This window comes from Bos grunniens, chromosome 4, assembly GCF_055505025.1.
Source record: "Bos grunniens cultivar Pamir isolate PY7600 chromosome 4, Bosgru_T2T1.0, whole genome shotgun sequence".
Taxonomy (NCBI): Eukaryota; Metazoa; Chordata; class Mammalia; order Artiodactyla; family Bovidae; genus Bos; species Bos grunniens.
Genome location: NC_141168.1, coordinates 48,588,141 through 48,614,978, shown reverse-complemented (window position 1 = coordinate 48,614,978; position 26,838 = coordinate 48,588,141). Strand labels below are relative to the sequence as shown.

The 26,838-nt window shown below is 41.0% G+C and overlaps 1 protein-coding gene across 4 annotated transcripts; it reads right to left on the bottom strand.

Moving 5' to 3' along the window:
* Positions 1-1,309: 1,309 nt before the first annotated feature.
* On the bottom strand, positions 1,310-26,455 carry NPY (neuropeptide Y). Of its 4 annotated transcripts, XM_086396282.1 has the most exons (6): positions 26,370-26,455; positions 26,137-26,268; positions 23,730-23,801; positions 6,984-7,171; positions 3,296-3,376; positions 1,310-1,508 (listed from the first exon to the last, which is right to left on the bottom strand). In XM_086396282.1, the coding sequence occupies exons 3-6, from the start codon at positions 23,742-23,744 to the stop codon at positions 1,484-1,486; spliced, it is 309 nt and encodes a 102-aa protein (XP_086252408.1). In that variant the 5' UTR covers positions 23,745-23,801; positions 26,137-26,268; positions 26,370-26,455; the 3' UTR covers positions 1,310-1,483. The 4 variants fall into 4 exon arrangements, with proteins under 4 accessions (XP_086252408.1, XP_086252409.1, XP_086252410.1 ...); XM_086396283.1 differs by lacking the exons at positions 23,730-23,801; positions 26,137-26,268; positions 26,370-26,455 and adding an exon at positions 8,101-8,808; XM_086396284.1 differs by lacking the exons at positions 23,730-23,801; positions 26,137-26,268; positions 26,370-26,455 and adding an exon at positions 7,288-8,031.
* Between the last annotated feature and the right edge of the window lie 383 nt (positions 26,456-26,838).

Here is a 26,838-nt window from a genome sequence, read left to right as displayed (position 1 = left end):
TCTAGTGAAGATGATTACAATTTGCAGTGATAGATGTGTGACATGTTGCATTTAAACCCATTCCAAGAATGGTTATCAGGCTGTAAATGTTTCAGAAATACTACTATGGAATCTTTTGGAATGTAGCTTTGCAATTAAAGTTTAAAATTTAAAGTTTACCATTATTATATTTCTTAAAGTGAATTTTTGTTTATTAGGAATGTCTTAATCCTGTTGGGCTGTTATCACAAATTACTATAGACTTTGGGGATTAAAAACAACATGGATTTGCTGCTAATAGTTCTGGAGGTAGAGAAGCCCAAAATCAAGGCACCAGCAGGTCTGATGCCTGGTAGGAGCCTGCTTCCTGATTCATAGCCAACCCTTGTCCTGCTATGTCCTCACATGATGGAAGGGATGAGGGGCCTTTTTGGTTCCTTTCATAAGGGCACTGGAAAAACATTAGAATGCTTTATGAACACAGAATATCTTGTATATCATAAAATTCCCTAAGTCATGATATGCTACAGGGATTTGGTAAGCAGTTTTAAGACATCACATAGAAATATTTATGTATATTTTTTAGAGTGTAGTTCAAAGTACAAATATAGAATGAGACCCATTTCTTTGATTTAGAAATTACACATAAGAATCTAATAACATTAAGCCTATGCAGATAAGTACCTGAAAGAGAGGGGGAGTTTAATAACCTGTAGCTAAATTAACATACCCCATGTTGTGTGAAAAGATAATTATCCTACTCAGTGTGTTTCTGTTTATGACTCAAATTCTAAGAGTACTGGCCTAAGGAAACGTGCAGATCTGAGCTGTCTAATACAGTAGCCGCTGGAAACACAGGGCTATTTAAGATACACTAAAATGTAAAACTCAGTTCCTTGTTTGCACTTGATACGGGCAAGTGCTCAAAAGTCATGTGTGCCTAGTGACTACTATACTCAACAGAGGAGATTCAGGACATTTTTGCAGAAGGTTCTATTAGACAGCAACCCTTTCTGCTGACAGCATAGGCTAACAAGGCTAACAAGAATTCCCTGTGAATGGGGGAAAAGTTCAGCAAAATTGTTCCAAATTAGCATTGCTCTGCCCAGTGTTTCATATATGTCTCCTGTTCACACACATACACACACACACACCCCCACAGCTGAGTCTTAGTCATCATAAATCGTATCTTTATATCTTCCATAGCCACTGCTTTAATATTGGTGAAACAAACCTTGAATCTGCTACTTGAGGGAGATTGTGATTTAATGAATAACTTCAAATATTTCTTACTATTGCAACAGCAGATTTTGCATTGAGGAGCATACACTTTTGAGTGCATAGTGCTTTATTTAAACACACATATATACAATGATGACAAAGGGAAACTGCAGAGGTGAGAACAGGGGCTGCATGCATTGGGAGGACTGGCAGACTCTAGTTTTACAGGATGAAATGGGGGCTGAAAAAGAGGCAGAGACTGGAGAGCAAGTTTCATTTCCCATCACCACATAGAAGGGTCTTCCAGCCTGTCAAACACAAAAAGCAAAGCACGTAAGAGAAGCTTCTAACTTCCTGAGAGGCTTGCAAGGGTGAGACATCCAGCTCAGAACTTAAAGATGATCAGAAACTGTTGAAAAGGCTGCTGGCATTCTAAATAGGAGACCATGTAGAATATCAGAGTGGGAGACAGTGGCATAATGTACAGAGACCCAGCTGAGTAGCTTCACTCATGTTAACGGGAGTCTCAGGCAAATCTCAGAGGGAATATTTAAAAGGCTCGGTATTTATCAAAGAAGCCAAAGAACTCTGCAATATTTCTGAAGATCAAAACTATAGGAATCACACGAAACTGTAAAAAGAAAGTTATTGTTATTCAACTCTGAATATGCTTCCTGTGTTTTCCTGCAAGGCTTTTTATACAGTAAGATGCTGTTTAATAGACTATAAAGAACCCTTTTGAATAAAATCACATTCACAGGCAATTTTAAGGCTGTCAGGTTTTGTCTCCTTCTAAGTGCACATGATTGAAGCTGTCAGAGTACAATTAACTCTATTTCATTCACCAGCCATGTGACTTTGGGCCACAAAACAAAGAACAGCGTTAAGGCTGTAGGTTGGTCTGGATGATCATATTTCTAATCTTGAGTAGATATAGCATATCCTAAACTTATTACTGTGACAAACATCATATGCCTATTAATGAAACATTAAAGCATGTATTGCTTAGTATTTTAAAACCACCTTTATGAGTTTTCACCTGCTTCCCTTGCATTTGCTGTTCAAGTCTGCTAGTGCCACCAGGGACAAGAGCACTGAGTTTTATTCCAATCCAAATTGTGTGTCCTTCAGAGAAAACAAACCTGACAACTCTAGACTTGCACCTTCACACTGCCTGGCCATTCCACAAGAGAACAGAGGGAGAACCCAATGAAGAGTGACAAGCCAGTCACATGCACTGAGCAAGTGTTCTAGTGACCTCTTCTGGGGAGCTTGGTTCTTGATGTTGTAGAGCTCTGGGTTTAAGGTAGACAGGCCATCTTACTGGGGGAAGGGACAGTGGGCCTGGGACAGGAGAGCCAGCTATGGAAAAGGAGGAGGAGCAGGCGTCTTTTCACTTTCAGTCTTTACCTAGAATGACCCCAGCCCAATGTTTGACACCTAGATATTAGAGGGCACCTGTCCTAAGGCAGCTCCACACTCCAAGAAAGCCCCAAGTTTCCAAGCAAGCCCTAAGAATAACATGTTGTTCAATGCTCATTCACTGAATGTGATAAATTACAATGTGACATCAGATGAACTAAAATAAGTCAAAAAGTAAACAGGAGCACCCCTTGATTTATCTACAGCTTCTTGTAAAACCAGCGTGACTGGAGTGAAGCCAGGAGGGAACATTTCCAAGGATGTGTAAATCCTCTGCGTAGACTATAAGAACTAAAGATTACCTCAGCCAAAGACAGACAGTTGGTTATTTCAATGTAGATATTAGGGCATACCCTATGCTTCCCCAATCTAAGTCAATCAGAAATTTTCTATAGAGTAATTTTTGAGGCAAAAATCATTTATATTTGAAAATTTCAAAGGAGCATCAAATTAAGTTGAATCAGAAAATATTATCCCACAAGTTCAGAGATTTGTAAATGAGTATGTGAAGAGAAAGGTCCTCCATGCTCTGTTCCCCATCACTCTTTCTGTCCAAATCTTACCTGGTCTGGAGGACCCCATCCCAACACCTTCTTCCAGCAGTCCTCTCTGATTTCCTTTCCCTGACCACCTTGAGCTCTGCAACAGTGTTCCCACATAAGTCTTTTCATACCTAGTTCTGGGAATGTTTCCCGTGCTTTCTCTCATCAAGAGGTCTGAAATCAGGGTCTCGGGGCTAGATCGTTTCCCGTATCTGGAAGAAAAAAATGGGTTGGGGGAGTAAAAGTCCTTTAAGGCAAGTTTGGAGAAACCATAAACACCTTTAGAAAAGAAAGATTTGTGGTATTAAATATAAAACATCAACAAAATCATAACTCCTGCTTAAATTAGAATCTTGATGAATATCCACTGTAAGTCACAATGCTCTGAAAGCAACAGAGTGATATACAAAAATGCACATTACTGCTGCTGAAATGCATCCATTCTCACAGCTACCAACAGATTCTGAGTCCTATATTTTCCATGTTTATTTGGGGTGCCAAAAGCTAAAAGTCTTCTCTCCTAACATGATTTTAAACTGCCCTGAAAATATGAAGGAAACCTACTGGTCCATAGAAATGTTCTTGGTCTCTTTTCTCCCATAGCAGGGTATGGGTAGAACAATATATGGATTCAAGGTTATGTTTTCCTGCCAGGGTAGTATATGCTGCTGGCCCCAGGTGAGTGAGGACCTGGTCTGTTTGTCTGTCTCTCTCTCTCTGCAAAAGGAGCTGAGAAATCTACACCAAGTTGTATTTTTTTGAAGACACTATTTTTCCCTTTCTCAAAAAGAGCATTGGACATCAGTAGCTGCTTTTTTTCACAAATAAAAAAGTAGTCTACTGTGGATTGATTAGATATCAGATAAAACAGTGGAATAAAGCTGATAGAGAGTATATGCTAGCTGCCTATCAAGCACAATTAAATCTAAATTTGGAGGAAAATGTTCCTATTATTGCTCCTTTGCAGGGACTCAAGGAATACAAAAGCAAAGCCACCTCTCTCGCCCCCATCATTTGTGAGATTTCCTCAAAGATTTTCTGGTGTTGTGATATCAGACTGTAGGCAGCAATTTATATGTATTTATTCTGTCCATCAGTTGATTTTACTAATCCTAAAACTCTTGGGCAACCTTAACTCGTTTATTTTCATCATGCTCCAGTGAATTAAAGAACTGGTGAATATTTTCCCCAATTTACCATTAGAGAACTTAAGTCTGCAATAGCAGAATTTGTAGTCAGAAAGTAGTAGGTACCCAGAGCAGCATCAATGACTGTTCTCCCATCTCGAATTAATTCTGGATTATCCTTCTTCTTGACAATGCTTTATCTTTCAAAGATAGCATCTCTAGGAAAATCAAACCTGGCTAGATATTAGAATCACCCTGGGGGTTTTGAAAAAGCCCACGTCCCACCCTCTGGGAGATTCTGATTTAACTCCTCAGGGGTGCAGCTCAGCATCAGTATATTCTAAAAGTTCCCCAGATGGTAACAATGAGACTAGGAGGAAGAAACTCTAGTCCAGGGCTGAGTTTCTCAGTCTTGGCACTGTGCACATTTTGAGCTGGATAATTCTTTATTGTCAAGGGCTGTCCTAGGGACCGCAGGATGTTCAGCAGCATCCCTGGCCTCTACTCACTAGATGCCAGTAGTAGCCCCCATGCCACCCCACCCTACCCCATCCCACCATTATGACAACTGAAAACGTCTCCAGATATTGCCCAATGTCTTGGGGAGCATAAAGTCAACCCCAGTTGAGAACCACTGATATAGATGACTGTAAAAATAAAATGCAGTAGATCTATGCTCTAGAATAAATGATGCCACCTTTGGAAGCAATGAACGAGGAGTATATAGCTTTAGAACATGAACCAAGTAGAAAAGGGGAGGAAAGAAAATATCACAGTACCATCTATACCAAATTAAAATGTATGTGTATAAACGTAATTTTCAAAAATACAAATGTGCAGATGAGTGGATGTGTGTGGTGGGAAGATGATGAGAGTATAGAATGGAGGTGATGGGTGCAGATTATGAGCCTCTGAGTGTTTCTAAGAAGGAACTTATATGAAAAGGAGATAGGAAACTGCTTCAGGAACACTTGCTAACCTGAATCTTAGCCCTTTCCCTTATTTTCTCCTCCTCAAAGGTGTTGAAGATCACTCTAAGTGCTGATAGTAGTGACAACATCCAGAGATCAAGAGGAGGGCTCCAATTTAATCACCCCTAAAAAAGGTTTTCATGAAATGTCCTTAATTTCATGATCTGTAAACTGGGGATAATTATACTCACTTCAAAGCTTTGAGGTAAAGACTGAACAAAGTAATGCCTAGGAAAACATTTTGAAATGCCAAAGCTTTACACAATGGTAAAGGTTTATATCAATCATCTTTGTAAAACTAAGTTCCACTATATGCTATAATTAACGGACTAAATAACTAACAAAGTCTTTCCTAGGGGAAAAAAAAAACAATTTGTACAGTTTTTTCTCTGGTCTTTATGATGCATAAGCAAGAATATGAAGCAATTAACTTTCTGAAGGTCTATTAAGATATAAGACATTCTTGCTTTTCACTAATGAAAAGTATCAGACTTCAGGGATCATAAACCAATGCTATTTAATTCTAGCATTTTCATATATTTCTAATTTCATATAAATTGGTTCTTTAAAAGCTTTTTGATGAAACAGAAAGTTTCATCAAAGTTAGAGTTTTCTTTAATACAAATTCTTCCCCACTTTAAATTCTTTCCAACTATTCCTTGAAATACAGTAAAACAGCAAAGAAAAAACAATACTTTAAAAACATAACTTAAATATGTTAAATAACATTAAACTTTGTAAAAAGCTCATTGTTTTCAGCTTATTAAGGGCATTTGATCTCAGTAATAAAGCTCATTGTTTTCAGCTTATTAAGGACATTTGATCTCAGTAATTTTAAAAATTGAAAGATTCAAAACTAAGATGAATTAATTTTGGAAACAAATTTTAAATCCTATGTTACTTCTAAAATAGTTTGGATTTGATTTCTTGCTTAAGATTTGATGTTGAGAATGAAATGTGGCCTTTCATTTTAGCTTTCTAGGGGTTCAGAATAAAGATGACAATTTCTCAAAGTACATGTAATCCCTGGATTCATCCTAAAGTGAACAGATCATTGTAAGTTTCTCCTTAAAAAAGCACCAAGTGGGCATTTTCTTTTCCGAACTCACCTGCTATGAAATGGGAAAAGTCTCAGCATTTTAGACTAATGTTTTCATGCTAAATCTCTACTTATTAGGAGCAGGATTTTCAGGTAAGGGGTTCAGACCGAAATAAAACACTGTACGGGGGAAATAGTTCTAGTCGTCTTGTCACTTCAGTCTGGGCAGGCTGAAAAATCTGGCAGTGTCTTTGGTGACCCAGCTGTTTCCTCCCTAGCTTGTGCTGTTATTTTTCTAGAGACCCTGCAGCCCTCTCAGCTAATAGCCACCTCCCAGCGCCCTCCTGACCCCTTTCACTGGGTACTTTCCTATCCAGGTTTCCAAACAGTCCCCCGACTGCTCTAAGAACAAAAAAGACAAAGGGATGGGTGAGAGGAAATGGCCAGTCAGACCCCCAGACTGGAGGACCTGAGTCTGTGGATCAGGATTTTGTGACAGTAGTGGCCGAGGTAGTTGCTCCCTGTGCAAACATTTACTGAGAGCTGAGTATGTGCCTGATGTTGTCTGGCCCTGGGACACAAAAAAGAAAAAGAAAAAGACCTTGTCCTTCAAGATGCCCATGATCTCCGGGTGTGCAAGTGGGGCGCTCCCGGAGTCGTGAGTCCCGCGCAGCCCACCTACCTCTGCCTGGTGATGAGATTGATGTAGTGTCGCAGCGCTGAGTAGTATCTGGCCAAGTCCTCCGCCGGAGCGTCCTCGCCGGGGTTGTCAGGCTTGGAGGGGTACGCCTCGGCCAGGGCGCCCAGGCACACGAGCAGGGACAGGGCGAGGGTCAGTCCGGACAAGCCCAGTCGCTTGCTACCCAGCATCTGCGGACACCGAAGGTGCAGAGAAGGGGGCTTAGGGGATTCAGAGGACCCAAGCTCCGAACCTTCCTTCTCTGGCCCCAGCGCCCATCCCACTCCTACGACCCCCACACCCCAACCTTCAATCTACGCTCGACCCAGTCACGCAGAGGGAGCAGAGAGTGGTGAGACCATCCTGTGGGTTCAGGTCAAGATCTGCTCTGGCCCGGCCCCTCTGCTCCGCCCGAAAACTCTGAACAACTTTGGTCCAGTAGCAGAGCCAAGGATTCGGAGGTGAGAGGCGCTGAGTTGGGGAGGCTCCGGCGCCAATTTAAAACACTTTAAAAAACAGATTAGAAGTTCCTCCCCCTGCACTGAGAACTTATCCCTTTCCTACCCTCTTCCCCAAACGCCCTGTTAGAGGGAAGAGGTTTCTCCTTTTTCAGTTTTGGTCTGCCCCGCTGCAGGAGCTCGACAGTAATGGCAAACAGTACTCGGGTGGCGGGGAGAGGGGAGAGAACGGCTCCCTAGCCGGTGGGTCTCAGATCGGATCCGAAAGATCCTAAGAGGCAGCAGGGAGCGGCTCTTCCAAGCTCCGGGGATTCCTCATTCCGGAGCGCTGCCTGGGAAACCTCCCTCCAGGCGGCGACCCTTCAGGAAACTGCCAGCTGCCCTGGGATGGGGCTCGTGTTCTCCCTCCATATCCACCATAAGATAACCCAGAGGGCCGGCGCAGCCAGGAGGGTCGGGGAGAGAGCAGCTGTACCATCAGAGGGAACAGGAAGGGGCAGGTGGAATTTAGCCGCCAAAAGGGGCTAGCGCGCGTCGAGGCGCCTGAAAGCCCGGCGCATAGGGGTTAGGGATCTGGGCGCGACCCTCCCAGCGCCCCCGGGAAGTTCACAGGCGCCCCCTCTCCCTTGCTTCGCGTCAAGTAAGCGGGTCTTGGCACTCACAGTGGCGGGCTGGCTGGCTGGCTGGCGGGCGTGGCTGGGTGGCTAGGGCTCAGTAGTCTGGCGAGCCTCTTCTAGGGGTGAGAGCCGGCAGAAGGGGGTGTCCGGAGCAGGTTGCAACAGGGTTTTTATGGCTCTCCCTAGCCACGGCAGGAGGGGCCTCGGGCAATCACGCTCCGCTACTCCCACCCCGCAGCTTCCCGCCCCCGTTGGCGGGGGATAAGGGAGGGGGTCCAGAGCTACCGCCGCGCGAGCCTCGGCTCTGGGAGCCACCCACACCCCAATTTGCCAGCGCCAGCCAGGCCCCAGGAAAGGGAAGCTAGCAGGATGCTAGCGCAGCAACGTGTTCCGAGAGCACGGGACCACGCCAAAGCACAAGTTTCCTGCCCTCCTGCGGCGGCCAAACCTTGCCGTCCTCCACGCCCGGTCTAGTCCTGCCAGAGATAGGAGCAGCCCAGATCTTCTCTGTCGCCCGTCACCTGGACTACCACCAGCTGGGCACCAGGGTTGGGGTACCCGTATCCGCTACGTGGTAAAGGCTTTCTGGGATCCCTGTGGCTAGGTCGCGGACACGACTCCTGAGTGTTTTCGGGGGAGAAAACTTGGTGCCGGGATTTTCCTGCGCCTAAAGCAGCTCCCAGAAGCCTGCCCGAAGTCCCGAGCTAGAAGACCCCAACACCCACTCCTCCAGGGCTGAGCAAAACCTTCTGTGGCTTTGTCCCTTTTCCCAGCTTGGTTTTGGTGGAGATCGGCCCTCTCCAAGAACTCGCCCGAACGCCGGGAGTCTAGTCGTTACCTACAGTGTGTAGCGACTGAGAACTACTCAGAGGTGGGACACTTTCTGGGTTTGCTGAAAAAGAACGGAGTTTTAAGCTCGGAGAGACTACTTAAAGCGCGAACGAAAATTCTTGGTCCAAATCGACCAGGTAGTCAAATGAACAGCAATTTTCTTTTATCTGCTGGCCTTTGAATAGTGCCAAATAGGTTTGATTAATTGATTGAGAACGTGGGTTCTAATTGAAACAGGTTTAAAAAAAATCATTAATTTGCCCATCGCATTAAACCTACAGAATGAATATGAAAGATTCATAAACTGTTTTTACAGGGTCAGGATTTCATGTAGTGGATTAGGTCTTAAAGTTCCCTGAATAAATACTTCTAGAAGTCTGAATCTTCCTAAATAAATGGCATGTTAAGGAATTAAAGCACTAAGTTACAAGTTATTTCCATGCTAAAATGACAAGTGATTCTGTTAAACTGACATGTTGTTTTTGTGCTGTTTTAACAGCATTAAATTAAATATAAATTACTGTGCAGCAAGCAATCCCGTGTGTGTGTGTGTGTTGTGTGTGTGTGTGTGTGTGTGGTTTTGAAGACCAACATCCTTTTCACTTAGGTGACATCCTCTTGCCACATTACACAAACATATGCCAGGAACACAAATGCCAGGCTCTCGGGGCTGCTCAGGAATGCTTATATGAAAGAGCCTTTGCTAAAGTTAGAGCAAAACACTTTCTAAGTCTTATTCCATTCTTGATAAAAAGAGAGGCACTTCTAGCTGCTGAACCATTTCTTTCCTTTGTTTCAAAATCATTTATTTATGCTTATTCTTAACAGCTTTGTTGAGATACAATTGAGATATACTAAGCTACAAATGGGGCTTCCTTGGTGGCTCAGATGGTAAAGAATCTGCCTGCAATGGGCAAGACCCGGGTTTGACCCCTGGGTTAGGAAGATCCCCTGGAGAAGGGATTGGCTACCCACTCCAATATTCTTGCCTGGACAATTTTGTGGTTAGAGGAGACTGGCGGGCTACAGTCCATGTAGTTGCAAAGAGTCAAACATGACTGAGTGGCTAACACTAAGCTACAAATATTTAGCATATCCCATTGGGTACATTCTTAGTCATATTCCAGTGAAGTCATCACTACAATTAAGTTTCCTCATGTCCCTTTGTAATTCCTACCTCCTGCTTGTCCCTGTTCCCCTTCTCCATTGATCTGCTTCCTGTCATTATACATTTGTTTGCATTTACTGGAGCTGTATCAATGCAATTCCATGGTATGTATCTTTTGTCTGCTTTCTGTCATTCTGAATCATTGTTTTCAGATCCACCTATGTTGTTGCATGTATCAATAATTCATTTTTTACTGCTCAGTAGGATTTTGTTATATGGATATAATTTAAACTTAAAAAAATCTATTCAACTGCTAATGGATTTTGGGTTGTTTCCAGTTTGGACTATTACAAATAAAGTTTCTATAAACATTTGTTATAAACTTTTATACCAACATATGCTTTTATTTCTCTTAGGGAACTGCTTGGGATAGAATGGCTAGGTCACATCATAGGTATATGTTGTCCCACAGTTCACTGCTGGTCTGTTTGTCTTTGTATGCTTTGCTCTTTGTGTGTGTTGACTAATATTTTCCTCTGCAATGTGTAATCACTACAAAGACCATATAGTTTTATCTCTAGAATTTCAATTTGGATCCTTTTTTATTTCTTTCATGTCTTAATATGTCCAATCTTTTCTTTGGCTTCTTGAATGTACATTATAATAATATGTTTACTATTTCTCATTGGTATCACTTCTGCGCTACTTAGGATTATTTTTACCTCGCTATGACTTGTATTTTCTTTTTTTGTCTGCCTGATAATTTTGGAAAGGATGTCAACCATTGTAAATTTTACCTTGCTGTTTTGTTGGATGTTTTTACAGTCCTAAAACTTTTTTTAAGCCTTGTTATGGGACACAGTTTAAAAAACTGGGAGTAGTTTGATCTATTGCATCTAAGGTTTTTTCACGTGTGCCCAGAGCTGGCTTTAGTCTAGGTTTAATTTTCCCCACTTTCAAGGAAAGCACCTTCTTACTTTAATTGATAGCTGATGTCCCCTGAATTATGAAGCTTTTCCCTCTGGCTGTTGGAACATGATTATATTGTGGGCACTGCACACTGTTTCCTCTATTAAGCATTTCTTTTCCTGGTCTCAGGTGATTTCTTCATGTGCACGATCTGATCAGCAATTCATTATATATTTGAGCTGGACACTCTGAAGATTTTGAGTGTTCTCTCTCTTATCTGGTACTCTACTCATAAACTTCAGCTGTTTCAGTTTCCCCCTCTACACTGCAACCTGGATAATTTCTTCATGCAGTGGGCTGAGACAGTCATACAGCTCCCCTCAATTGTTTCCCATCTCTAAGAGATCACTGTCCTTTGCTGCCTGATGTCCAATGTATTTGAATGTTGTTTCATGTATTTTTGTCTGGTGTTTCAGATATTCAAACAGGAGGGCAAATCCAGTTCCTCTTTTTATTTCTTTTATTTCTTACCCAGAAGTAGAAGTTTCATAGTGAGGCTTTGGGGGGAAAAAAGATGTTTATACTCATTGTCTCTTTTTCTTCACTTTGGTTTGGTCATAAAACCATGGCAATATAAGTTTGTCTGAATCTAGCTACTGAACCTGCTATCAGTAAGACCTCCAAATTGCAAGCTGCAAGGACCTTTACTAGTTATCTAACTTCTCTTGACTGTAGCCTTCACTGTTGTCCTCTGGGTCACTTTCTTTCCCTCTGAACTGGCCACAGTCTTCTCTGCTAACTTTCCCTTCTGTAACTACAGCCCCACCCTTAACCCTTCCATTCTGCACACACTAAACAAGTGAACTCATCTACTTCCATGGTTTATGAGTCTGAAATCTCTACCTCTAGCTAAAGGCTCATACCTGGAATCTGGGGCTAAATGTCCAAATCAGAAAATCCTGATCAAGCCACAAGTACAGATTATCTAAAATAGAGCTTCCATGAACATAAATTTCTAATTTTCTAATTCTGAAATTCCTAATTCTTAAATTTCATAGGAAGTCCAAAATATTTTCAGAATCCTTAAATTGAAACGCAGGGTTCACATATTTTGAGCCTTATGTACCTCCTAGGTTTATCTAACCTAACTTTCTCCTTCATTCCCTATATTCCTGCCCATGGGCTTTCTTTCTGATCCTTAAATAACCTTTCAACTTGGGTTTTCATAGTGCTATATTCTTCCTCTGAGACATTCTCTCTCTCAACTCTTTACCTGGCCAACACTTACACATCCTTCTAGTTTCACATTGAAACGTCACTTTAGATTTTCCTAGTCCTTGAGGCTGGATTAGATCCCCTATTATAAATTCAGAGGACCTTGAACTTACTAAATGCCCCTAGCTACAGTTTGAGTGTATTATATAGTTATTATATTGATATTGTTAATATCTATTAATGCCATAAGAGAAGGAACTACACATTTTTTATTTATTTCTGTATCCCTAGTGTGATTCCTGGAGAAGGCAATGGCACCCCACTCCAGTACTCCTGTCTGGAAAATCCCATGGATGGAGGAGCCTGGTAGGCTGCAGTCCATGGGGTCATGAAGAGTCGGACACGACTGAGCAACTTCACTTTCACTTTTCACTTTCATGCATTGGAAAAGGAAATGGCAACCCATTCCAGTGTTCTTGCCTGGAGAATCCCAGGGATGGGAGAGCCTGGTGGGCTGCCGTCTATGGGGTCACACAGAGTCGGACACGACTGAAGCGACTTAGCAGCAGTGTGATTCCCAGCACTAAACTGACCCCTAAAGAATACATCTTGATCAGAAATATTTTTATGAAATTGAGTTTCATAGGAGCCTATTATTAAGAATAGGGATTGGCAAACTATAGTCTGAGCCACTTCCATCAATAAAGTTTTCCTAGAACATAGCCATGCCCATTCATTTACATATTGTCTAAGGCCACTTTCCTGCTATAATGGCAAAGTTGAGAAATTACGACAGACGTACTGTAGGGGTTGTAATCCTGGCCCACAAAATCGAAAATATTTACTCTGGCTCTCTATAGAAAGTATTTTGTTGTTAAGTTACTAAGTCATGTCTGACTCTTGTGATCCCATGGACCATAACCTGCCAGGACACTCTGTCCATGGCATTTCCCAGACAAGAATACTGGGTTGCCATTTCCTTCTCCAAGGGATCTTCCCAACCCAGGGATTGAACCTGCATCTCCTGTACTGCAGGTGGATTCTTTACCACTGAGCCACCAGGGAAGCCAATAGAAAGTATGCAGACACCTGGTTTAGAACTTTAATATTTTACATAAGGGGCTTCCCTAATGGCTCATTGGTAAAGAATCTGCCTGCAATTCAGGAGACACAGGAGACAAGAGATTGATCCCTGGGTCAGGAAGATGCCCTGGAGGAAGAAATGGCAACCCACTCCAGTATTCTTGCCTAAAAAATTTCATGGACAGAGGAGCCTGGCAGGCTACAGTCCAAAGGGTCACAAAGGATTGGACACAACTGGGCATAAACCACAATTTGAGGGTCCTTAATATGCCAAACTACTTCCCATCCCAGGTCTCTTGCATATGCTTTCTCTGCCTGGAACACTCTCCTTTCCTTTGACTCTACTGGCCAACTCCCACTTATCCTTCATATTTTACTCTGCATGTCATTTCTTTATAATCTCTGAATCTAGAATAGGTTTCTCTCCATCTTGCCTCATTGTATGTTTCATAGCACTTTAATCTTTCCCTTTAAAGATACTTTCATAGCTGTCATTGTCAAATTAGCTGTATTAGTATATGTATTATTATTTGCTTGGTGTCTCTGACATTTCATAAGTGTAAGCTCTGTGAGAGCATATGTTTTGTTCATCATTATATTTCCAATGGGGCTTCCCTGGCAGTTCAGTGGTAAAGAATCTGCCTGCCAATGCAGAAGACATGGGTTCCATCCTTGGGTTAGGAAGATCCACTAGAGAAGGAAATGACAACCCACTCCAGTATTCTTGCCTGGGAAATCCCATGGACAGAGGAATCTGGTGGGCTACAGTCCATGGGGTTGCAAAAGAACCAGACACAACTGAGCAAATAAAGATCAACAAAAAATACTCCCATAATATAGAATAATGAGTTCTATGGAGAAAATTAATTGTCAGAGAAGGGAGATTGAAAGTGCAAGTGGGGGGTTTATAGGAAAGTTCTATTCACAACACTTCTGATAGCAAATGTGTGAGTTTTTCTATACCAAGCAATCCTTCAGTTCTCAGTGGTCACTGATTGTATGTCCTACATTAAACTCAGTTCTGACACTACCTGCCTGGACTTAGTGCAGCTCTCACAAGTTAAGGATTCAGTCTCACAAGACTGCCCCCAACTTCTGATGACAACCTTAAGTCTAAGATTGTCAACTATACTTCTGGCCAACCAGCTATAAATTGGTTGAGGTTGGGGTTCTAACCTGAACCAATTTATATTGGACTTGGTTCCCACAAGCCACCAGTTACTCACAAAACATCTGGTAGAATGGCTTACAAAACTCACGGAAACATTTACTTAAGTTTTTTGGTATATTACAAGGGGTTTTGTAAAGGACAAAATGAACAGCCAAATGAAGGGCAAAGTATGGGAAAGGGGCACCGTGAAATTTCCATGTTCTCTCTGGATGCATTATCCTCCCAGCACCTCCAGATCATCACCAACCTGGAAACTGTCTGAGCCCGACAGTTTGGGGGTTTTTCAATGGAGATTTCATCAGAAATGTGTGATAACTCAATTTCTAGCTTCTCTTCCTTCCTTGCAGGTTGCAGGGTAGGAACTGAAAGTTCCAAGCCTCTAATTATGACTTGGTTTTCTGTGACCAGCCCCCAACCTGAAGCCCTCTAGGACCTTCCAGACACCAATCATCTCATTAGCATACAAAAGACACCCTTCTCACTCAGGAGAGTCCAGAGGACTTAGAAGTTCCTGTGTCAGGAACTGGAGTTAAAGACCAAATATTAGAACAAAATATGCACCTAACACCCTTATCACTCAAAATAACAAGGGTTTTAGGAACTCTGTTCTAGGAACCAGGAACAAAGATTAAATATATTTCTTGTTATAACACAAGTGGTCAGGGCAGATCTCATTGAGAAGATGACACTAAGCAAAGACTTGAAGAAAGTGAGGGAGTGAGCCATGCAAATGACATGAGCAGAGCCGCAGAGGCAGAGGAAAGCCTGATGTAAGGACCTTAGGGCAGGTATGTGCCTGGTATTTTCAAAGATCAGGAAGGAAGCTATTGGGGCTGGAGCAAAGTAAGAGGGGAAAAGAATAATAAAAGATGAGGTTAGAGAGAAATGGAAGAGAAAAGATCTTAGAGTGCTTTGTACATATTTTGGCACTTCCATTAGCAAATTGGAGAGTTCACTGCAGGTTTTGAAGCAGAGGAGTGATATAATCTGACTTATTTTTAACTGAATCACTCTGGCTGCTGCATTGAGAACCTGATGAGGGCTTGGGCAGCAGTAGTGAAGCCAGTTTGGAGGCCAGTAGAGTAATGCAATGAGACATCATGGTGACTAGGACCAAGGTGGTAGAAGAGGAGAGGCGAGAAATGGTTGATTCCAGATATATGTTAAAGGTAGAGTGAAGAGTGTAAAAGAAAGAGGAGATGGTCCCACATATTTTGGCCTGAGCAACTAAAAGGATGGGGTTACCTCCCATTATAATGGAAGTAACCTTGGGTAGAGTATATTTGAGGTTGACATTGGGAGCTCAGCTGAAAATATGGTAAGATCTTAATGTTTATTAGACTGCAAGGGGAGAAGTCAGGTGTATGTAGGAATCCAGAGTAAAGGAGAGTGATCTAGCTTTGAGACTTAAATTCCAGAGGTATTTACCTTTAGGTGACGTTTAAAGCTGTGACAATTTGTAAGACTGACCAGGAACCCAGTTACGAAAGACAAGGGCCCCCAGTGGACTCCTGCAGTGAGTGAAAATTGACGAGTTCAGGAGATGACAAGGGATGAGCACAGTAGCCTGCGATGGAGGGACCAAGGAGGTAGAGGACAACCAAGAATTTGATGCTTGGTGTTCTCACAGTCAAGTGCAATTTTTTTTTTTTTTTAAGGAAGAAAAAGTGAATATCTACAGCACATACTGCTGAAAAGTCAATTGAGATACAGGCTGAAATTGACCACTGTCTTGAGCAATGTAGGAATCTTGACTACAGCAGTTTTGGTGGACCAGCAGAGCTTAAAGGAGAAAGAGAGGAAAGATCTTGGAAACAATTCTTTCCAAGAGTTTCACTGCAAAAAGGAGTAGAACATGAGGTAGTAATTGGTGACAGAAATGGGGTCAAAAGAAAGGTTTTTTAAGACTTTAAGACTGGGAAAAGGAGTAGGTTGGCCTGCTAATGGGAATAATTAGGAAGAGCAAAAAATAATGGAGAGAGTTCTAGAAGTTTTATATATTAGGAATTTTATCCCATTTTGAAATGAGTTGCAAATATTTACTCATGGTTTATCATTTTATCTTTTGACTATCCTTAATGTGTTGTTTTTCCCCAGTGGTCATGTATGGATGAGAGTTGGACTGTGAAGAAAGCTGAGCGCCGAAGAATTTATGCTTTTGAACTGTGGTGTTGGAGAAGACTCTTGAGAGTCCCTTGGACTACAAGGAGATCCAACCAGTCCATCCTAAAGGAGATCAGCCCTGGGATTTCTTTGGAGGGAATAATGCTAAAGCTGAAACTCCAATACTTTGGCCATCTCATGTGAAGAGTTGACTCATTGGAAAAGACCCTGATGCTGGGAGGGATTGGGGGAAGGAGAAGCGGAGGACAGAGGATAAGATGGCTGGATGGCATCACTGACTCAATGGACATGGGTTTGAGTGAACTCCTGGAGTTGGTGATGGACAGGGAGGCCTGGTGTGCTGTGATTCATGGGGTCGCAAAGAGTTGGACATGACTGAGCGAATGAACTGAACTGAACTAAATGTGTTGTTTTTACCTTGTAGAAGTATTTAATTTGTGGTTGAATGTATCAACATTTTTTTTAGTGGCTTCTGAGTTTGGGGTCTTACTTTCACATGCTATAGGGGCTTGTGAAATATGGCTCAAGGGTTATATCCAGCCCTTTATTTGTTTTGTAAATAGAGCTTTATTGAAAAACAGCTATGCTCATTTGCTACAGTGGCAGAATTTTGTAGCTGCAGCTACTATTTACTATGTGCATGCTTGTGCGCTAAGTCACTGTAGTCACTTTTGACTCTTTGTGACCCTATGCACTGTAGCCCGCCAGGCAAGAATTATGGAGTGGGTTGCTGTGCCCTACTCCAGGGGATCTTCCCAAACCAGGGATTGAACCCACGTCTCTTATGACTCCTGCATTGGTAGGCAGATTCTTTACCACTGGTGCCACCTGGGAAGCCCATTTACTATGTGACCAACCAGTTAAAATACTGCCAATTCCTGTTCTATAATTAAAAAAAAAAAAGACTTTGCCCTTTTTTGTCTTGTACTTTCATAATCTCTTCCTTCTTTTATTCCTCCCTCCCTTCCTTCCTTCCCTCCTCTCTCTCTCTCTTTTCTTATATTAAGATCTGGAATTTATCCTGGGTATGGTGAATAAATTAGGATTTCAAATTTATTTTTCTTTAGATTATCTATTAGTTTTCTCATACAACTTATTGAAAAGTTTGTAATTTTTCCCATAGCTTTGGGATGCTACCTTTATGTGTACAGTAATAAATTTCCATAAATATCTGTGTCAATTTCTGAACTTTCTGTTTTATTCAATTGGTCTTTCTGTCTATACAAGTATCAATACAAGTACCATACTGCTTTAATGATATAGGTTAATATCTTTAATGATATAGGTTATTTCCTTTTGTTTGCTATCTTTTGCTTTATAACCTATGGTTGTTGTTGTTGTTCAGTCACACAGTCATGTCCGACTCTTTGCGACCCCATGGACTGCAGCATGCCTGGCCTCCCTGTCATTGACCATCTATCTCCTAGAGCTTGCTCAAACTCATGTCCAATGAGTCAGTGATGGCATCCAACCATCTTATCCTCTGTCGTCCCCTTCTCTTCCTGTCTTCAATCTTTTCCAGCACCAGGGTCTTTTCTAATCAGTCAGCTCTTTGCATCAGGTGGCCAAAGTATTGGAGCTTCAGCTTCAATTTCAGCATCAGTCTTTCCAATGAATATTCAGGATTGATTTCCATTAAGATTGACTGGTTTAATCTCCTTGCAGTCCAAGGCACTCTCAAGAGTCTTTTCCAACATCACAGTTCAAAAGCAATTCTTTACTGTTCAGCCTTCTTTGTGGTCCAATTGTCACATCCATACACGACTACTGGAAAAACCAAAGCTTTGATTATACAGACCATTGTTGGCAAAGTAACATCTTTGATTTTTAACATGCTGTCTAGGTTTGTCATAGATTTTGCTGTCTAGGTTTGTCACAGCAAGCGTCTTTTAATTTTGTGGTTGCAGTCACCATCTGCAGTGATTTTGAAGCCCAAAATCCTATTTCCATTGTTTCCCCATTTATTTGCCATGAAGTGATGGGACTGGATGCCATGATCTTAGTTTTTTGAATGCTGAGTTTTAAGCAAACTTTTTCACTCTCCTCTTTCACCTTCATCAAGAGGCTCTTTGGTTCCTCTTCACTTCCTACAACAAGGGTGACGTCATCTGCATGTCTGAGGTTATTGATATTTCTCCTAGCAATCTTGATTCCAGCTGGTGCTTCATCCAGCCCAGTATTTCACATGATGTACTCTGCATATAAACTAAATAAGCAGGGTGACAATATATAGCCTTGACATACTCCTTTCCCAATTCTCTTTAAGAATTTTCCACAAAATCACAGGCTTTAGAGTAGTCAATGAAGCAGAAATAGATGTTTTTCTGGAATTCTCTTGCTTTTTCTATGATTCATCAGATGTTGGCAATTTGATCTCTGCCTTTTCTAAATCCAGCTTGTACATCTGAAAGTTCTCAGTTCACATACTGTTGAAGCCTAGCTTGAAGGATTTTGAGCATGACCTTGCTAGCATATAGTAGTGCTTTGCTTGTAGCTCAGCTGGTAAAGAATTGCCTGCAATGTGGGAAACCTGGGTTCGATCCCTGGGCTGGGAAGATCCCCTGGAGAAGGGAAAGGCTACCCACTCCAGTATTCTGGCCTGGAGAATTCCATGGACTGTATAGTCTATGGGGTCACAAAGAGTCAGACACAACTGAATGACTTTCACTTCCTAGCAAGTGAAATGAGTGCAATTATATGGTAGTTTGAACATTCTTTGGCATTGACCTTCTTTGGGACTGGAATGAAAACTGACATTTTTCAGTCCTGTGGCCACTGTTGAGTTTTCCAAATTGGTTGGCATATTGACTGTAGCACTTTAACAGCATCATCTTTTAGGATTTGAAATAGGTCAGCTGGAAATCCATCACTTCCACTAGCTTTGTTTGTAATGATCCTTCCTAAGGCCCACTTGACTTCACATTACAGAATGTCTGGCTCTATGTGAATGATCACACCATCGTGGTTATCTGGGTCATTAAGATCTTTTTTTTGTATAGTTCTTCTGTGTATTCTTACCACCTCTTCTTAATATATTCTGCTTCTGTTAGGTCCATACTATTTTTGTCCTTCATTGTGCCCATCCTTGTATGAACTTTTCCCTTGGTATCTCTAATTTTCTTGAAGAGATTTCTAGTCTTTTCCCTTCTATTGTTTTCTTCTATTTCTTTGCATTGATAATTTAGGAAGGCTTTCTTATCTCTCCTTGATATTCTTTGGAACTCTGCATTCAGATGGATATATCTTTTCTTTTTTCCTTTGCCTTTTACTTCTTTTCTTTTCTCAGCTATTTGTAAGGTCTCCTCAGACAACCATTTTGCCTTTTTGCAATTCTTTTCCTTGGGGATGACTTTGATCACTGCCTCCTGTACAATGTTATGAATCTCTGTCCATAGTTCTTCAGGCACTCCATCAGATCTAATCCCTTGAATTTGTCACTTCCACTGTATATCACAAGGGATTTGATTTAGGTCATACCAGAATTTTTTAGTGGTTTTCCCTACTTTCTTCAATTTAAGTCTGAATTTTGCAATAATGAGTTCATGATCTGAGTCACAGTCAGCTCCCGGTCTTGTTTTTGCTTACTATATAGAGCTTTTCCATCTTTGGCTGCAAAGAATGCAATCAATTTGATTTTGGTATTGACCATTTGGTGATGCCCATGTGTAGAATCATCTCTTGTGTTGTTGGAACCTATGGTAGTTTCTTTATATGCTATTTCTAGCATTTTAGAAAGTGTATGATCTGTTTTATTTCTTTCAGTGATTCTCATAACAAGTTAGAATACTCTGAATTCAATAATGATTGTTATTTTGACTGCCCATCTAGTTGCCTGCTGCTTCTTTGCTAACAGATCCCAGTTTAGTTCTGACATTAATATTTCTAGCAAGAGATGGATTTATGACTATTCTCTTGCCTTTGCCAGTGATTAGTTTAGGGGTGAACATATGAACCACTTCTGGCCAATGAAATACCAGGATAAATAAGCTGAGAGCTTTTAGGAAAGTATTTCCTTTCTCAAAAGAAAGAGGAATATCCTTTGCTTTGATTCCCCTCTTGTTCTGCTTTGAATACTGTTGCATGCAGCTGTGAATCTTAGAGCTATGGCAACCATCTTGTGGTCATGAGGAGCAATATTGCAAATATATGGAAGCTGACAGAATGTAACATAAGACAGGCCTAGATATTGATGAACTCAGGGATGCCAAACTAATTTTGGTACTGCCTACCTCTGGATGTCTTAACAATTGATGTCTACATAGTTTAAGCCACTGTTAGCTGGGTTTTCTGCTACTTGCAGTCAAAAGTATTCCTAATTAGAACTCAGTTTTTAATTCTTGACTTTCTTTACTTTTTTCCTCTATTTCTTTTGGTATTTCATTCTTTTTTATTTTTAGATATTGTGGAAAATTATGTGGAAAATTCTTAAAGAGATGGGAATACCAGAGCATCTTACCTGCCTCCTGAGAAATCTGTATGCAACAAGGTCAAGAAGCAACAGTTAGAACTAGACATGGAACAATGGACTGGTTCCAAATTGGGAAAGGAGTACCTTTCCCAAGATAAGGAAAACCTCTATTTGAGTCTTGTATTTATCTTTCTATTTGTAATCAATTTCTTTGCATTTCTCTTAGGCCTAACTTAGGCTGTTGTATTCATGGGTTGTGTTACATCTGCTCTTCAGTTGTCTGAGGAGAGGGCAAGGATGGGACCAAAGGGAGTCTGGGGTGGGAGGATGGAACCAGGGCTGTGGGTATCACAGTTGGAGGGCTTTGCCACTGAAGACTTTTGCTGTGACTTAGTTAAAAGTTCTGTACGGAGTTTTACTCTGATTAGTTAAGGGTGCATCTGATGCAGTGATAAAAATATTTGGTTTTTAGGTTGTTCACCAGATGCTGGGGAAATCCAGGGCCTCTTCATTTCTCAAAGACAAGTTGCCTTAGTGGTAACTTCCTCCCCTCTTCTCTATTTGTCTCCCCTGTTTCCTTCTGGGATATGGGTGGAAAAGGCATTAAGAAAAATACACAAACTAGGAATTCATCAGAGGTGTCCCTTTACTAGTTATATCCTGTGTTTCTTTTAGATAATAAAACAAAGTGCCAGTTCTTAGTAGTTCTTACCATCTCTAATGAATGAGCCATTTTCCTCTCACACTGAGACAGGCAACCATTTAAAGAGACTCCTGATACTTTTCTTCTGAGCTTCATTTCCAAACCCCATCCCTCACATCATTGGCCCACTACCCTCCAAATGAGAGGTAGAGTTCATTTTTTTAAGGACTTTTATTTCTTCACATTTTTATCCATTGTTCAGCTTCTGGAGGAGTCAAGTAGAAGCTACAGTCAATTTCTAGACTCTTTTCTCAATAGACATTGTTTTAAAATGGTGACATTATGAGGCTGTGCTTCTTCCTTAGTTTGGATGTTTCTGACTTTTTTTTTTTTTTGCTATTCTTATAGATTTGTCTGCATTTTATTACATTTGAGAGAAGAGAAGCTTCTTGATTCCTGTATATCTTTCCCAGCTTCTCTGTGAAATTGAAACAGGGTTTACCAACAGCACTGCTTTGATTGCTATGTATTTTTAGCAGTGTCTAGAAGTACATGTACAAGAGAATTTGGGCAATTATAAAGACTGTTTGGGCCAAAATTACCCCCAAATTTATCTGAAATATCTAGATAATTGCAGGAAAATATAATTTTTAAAATTTGAAAGTATTTTGATAATTGCTGCAAATCTCTCCTCCACTTTGCGTATGTGGGAAGAAACTGAAGATTCCAAAATAGCACCCACAATGCTGAGTTGACACTGGCTTTGTGTTTTTCTCACCACAGTTTCTAATAAGTTGTTGTTATTATTATTAACTCAAGTCCTGTGCTTCTAGTCACAACAACTTGTGCAATAGCAGAACATTTATTTTGCTAAAAGAGAACCTTAAAAGTGATTGTAGGGATAAGAGCACTTTTTACCACATTGAAAGCAGACTTTCTAGGAAAGTATTGATTTCTTTTTTTGTAGCTGGTTAAAATGCAGTGTAGAGCAATATGCCCCTCAGGTGATAGCATTGACTACCCGGTGGGCTCACTGAGGAGTCTTATCTTCATTCCTGATAGAGCTGAGTTTGAAGGCAGTTCCATTTTTGGTGTGAGGCTATGTTGTTTGCACTTTGGGGACCGTGGATATTGTGGATTGGATGTTCCTGGAAACCCGCTGCAGGATACCTCCAGTCTCCCAGGACTCCAGAGGCTGGCAGGTAATCATTAGCTTCCCAGCCTCACTTGCTACTAGGGTTCAGATGTGGCTTAGTTCAGATTCAGTTGTTTGAGATCTTGATTCAAACCTGAATGCTGGGCTTAGTCACTCAGTCGTGTCCGACTCTTTGTGACCCTATGGACTGTAGCATGCCAAGCTCCTCTATCCATGGGGATTCTCCAGGCAAGAATACTGGAGGGGGTTGCCATTTCCTTCTCTAGGAGATCTTCCCTACCCAGGGACTGAACCCAGGTCTCTTGCATTGCAAGTGGATTCTTTACTGTTTGAGCCACCAGGGAAGCCTCAAAACTGAATAAAGATGTTCAATTCTCCAGGCATATTATTAAACATAATAAAAGTTTTTTTTTTTTTTAAACATAATACAAGTTTTAAACAACCTTGAGTTATGAAAGAACTAAGTTATGTGGGGAGGAAAACAAGTGTGAATATTCTCTTCCTGACCCAAACAGAACAGGAACAGAGTGGCCTGGAGCAGATGGCCCTGATGGAAGATTCCAGATTCTGCAATTTCCTGACTGAGGCAAAGATAGCAGTGTTCTTGGTGGTCTGTTTCTATGATGATATTTGAGGGGTTGTTTATTGAAGCTCCACCTAGAGTCTATTTTTTTAGCACTTATTGCCAAAGAGTCTACCCTTTAATAATTCTTTTCTGAGTGAAGTAACTGGAACAAATCCTGAGAGCTAAAAGTAAAAACTCTGAGTGAAACCATGGCAGAAACAATGCTAAGTCAGGAATTTAGCTGCCACAGATTGGGTCTCTTGAGTCTCAGAGATGGAAAATGCAGGCCTCTGTGAGGTGTTTCCCCTCATCTACTTACTTCTGTGGGTTCATTTAAACTGATGGAAAATGGTCATGTGGGAAATAGGGGACCATTATTAGAGATATAAGATGTTGAGATAGCAATTGGTATCTCAAAGTGTGACAGTGGATACAGAGCCATGGAACTCCTTCCATCTTACCTGTAGGAGCATCATCTCAGGGCCTTTCCCCAAACCTTCCTCTGCATAGGATACCCTCTTGGGATGATTTTGCTGAAAGTAAGAGAAATCAGGTTTAGTTGTCTAAAATCATGATGCAAATTTATAATCTCACAAAATCAGAAGCCAAAAGATAGGACACCTCTACTAAAAGTTAATTCTGCAGTTCAGTTATGTCACCAAGACCCAGATTCTTTGCATCGTCTGCTACACCATCTAGGTGTGATGAGTTTGAACTAGAGACTAGCCCCAAGTCTGCATCCAGACATACTGACATCCTTTTAAAGAAGAAAATTTATTTACTTTGTCTTTTCTTACTGAACATTTACTTTCCCCCCTCTATATCCTTTTACTACAAAAAATATATCAATGAGTAACTGGATATTCATTTTTGCCCATGTAGGCAGATGCAACTGTTGGATCCCTAGAAATGGAATTTCTTGGTCAAAGAAAGCATGCATTTGAAATGTTGATAGCTCTTGCCATATTTCTTTCTCCAAAGATGTGTCAACTAGTAATGAATGAGAGAACATGTTTTCTGAAAGAGGGTATGTACCTTTATGGATGAGGTAGAGGGGCTACCTCTGTGAGTGGTGGATCAGAGGCTTACCTAAGGCTAGGCTGATGAATGTGTCCACTTAAATTTCTGGTCCCTCCATCTTGCCTCAAGACGGGATGAATGGGGCTCTTTCCAAAGTGAAAATACATGCTTGGTCCTTAGTAGGACTGTAATCCCAGGGAAGTGAAAATTAACTGAGCCACAAGGCATAGCATATTTCATGAATAAACCCAAAATAAGGCTAGAGAATTCCTGTTTTTTTTAATTAAGATGATAGGAGTTACCCAAAGGCTGTTTTCATAGACCTTTCAAACTCTGCTGAGCTCATCAGAAGTATTTTTCAGAGTACCCTTGCTTCTAATTGGTTCAGTGTTAGTTCGAGGGAAGTCCTTTTTACTTTCAAAAATTTTAGAGTTCAAATTTTAAAATACCTGTTTTTCCCCTTATAGAAATCTGAGGGTTTTGCAGTATTGGGAAGTAATGGTTAGGTTTTATAAATATATTTTAGTACCATAAGAATGGATCAGTTTACAAGCTTTCCAAGGAATGTTACTGCATGATATTCTTAATTTTATCTTTTTTAATTGCCCCCTTTCTGGAGATATTAAAATAGTTGTTGATTTTACATTTGGAAACATTTATTTTAGTTGATCAAAGTCTCTTTTTCAATTCAAATTCACTCTGTACTTTTTTTTTTTAATCTTATTGGTCCCTGGTGGAGGCTGTTTAATATACAACTAAGTAAAAAGCCCTTCAGGATAAATGAAGAAAGTACACACTCTGTGTACCTTCAGCTGCTCTCATCAAACCATTAGAGAATTCTGACTCAGAAACCCACGGCAGTCTACCCATGAGAACATGATTCTTTAAATGTTAATGCTACAGCTAATATCACCTCATAAGATAATTGTCTCCAGTGGGATGAAATTAGGCCAAGAAACCAAAGTTCTCTAATCTCATTCTAAGGCTGTGTTTTATCCCCTCTTATTCCAACAGGCCATAGGCTACCTCAGGTCCCACTGTGACAACATCCTTAGAGCAATCTGGTTTGCAGGCATGTTTTCACCTCAGTATTTCCTTGCCCACACCTTCTGGTGGCCATTTTATTTCATTTTTACAAGAGGAACAAGGATAGAGGGCCCCAAATAAGTAATGATGGTCTTGAATCATGGTTCCTTGATTATTTAATGCGGGAGAGTTATCCTACCAAGACATATCCACAGGTCACACTGTATGCCTTCAAAGCCACTTCATACAAAAAGCATTTCAAATCTAGACAGTTTTCTTACCTTCTTTAATTGGATCTCTTTGCTAACTAATATTACATAACATTCAACATTAAACTCAATTGGCACATGGATTTACCCTGCTGAAATCTGTTTTAGTGTATATTTGCCATCCTTGAGTCCACTTTTGATTCATAGACTGAGATACAAGTTAGGGTTATCCTCGACACATGTATCATAAAATCTAATGAGTATGGACTTTCTCCCTAAAGGAAGGGATTTCTTTACCCTGGTGAGAAGAAGTCTGGGTTTAAGCAAATCAGGGCTAGTACATTACCTTGAAATATCATCAAGGGGCTTGCCCTAGCATCCTGAGGATGACAGATACCCCTCTAATATCAAGCTCACATTCTAGTCAGAGAGAAAGAAGAAGCAGAAGAGACAGAACCAGCTGACTTGAACTTATATCTTACTCCCCAGATCTCACATGGTTTCTTCTAGCTGCAAGGGAGTCTGGGAAGGAAAGTTTTAACTTTCCAGCTTTATAGTATAGGAAGACAAGATATGCAAATGGGTTCTGAGTGAGCCAGTTTACAATATGTACCTAGTAGGTTTGTGCTTTCTGGAACCTGATCCAATCTGCTCCAGGTTGGTCTTCATCCTTCATTACTGCTGCTGAGATTGAGCAATGAAGGCCAAGATGTAAACAGTGGTTGTGATTTGCTCAGACATTTTTCTAAATAATGGAAAGAGCACAATGATCAGAGATCAGAAAACCTGCAGTTTAGTCTTGTATTATTTGTCCTAAAATGTCACATCTAAGTCAAATCACTTTACCTCTGAGTCCTAGTCTCCCATATCCAAAATGGAGGAGTTGAGCTTCAGTCTTCTTCTTTCCCCTCTTATGTAGGGTCTCAAATGTCTACTGTTAGAGAAAATTTCACACATGTTCCCATGAGGACTCAAAGAGGCTGGGACCAGTGAGAAGGCCTCACCATGCTGTCATCAACCTCATTTTCTTCTCTCCCCCAGTAATCTCTTAGGACCTCCTAGCACTTAGGGAGAGTGGAGAGGAATTTAGGACCTGTGTAGTAAACTACATTTCTCACTGCCCCTATGTCACTTTTCCCTTAAAGGACTGAAAAAGTCCAATCTTTGTTACTAGAATTACAATTCTCTCTTCAGATAGGTGTGTCTTCTCTGGGATCACAAGAGTGACTGAGAGGTCAAGCCACTGAAATGCTATCTTCTGCCAGCTTTTCATTACCTCGTGGCTCAACACTGCCCAGGAAGCTGTCTTGGAGCC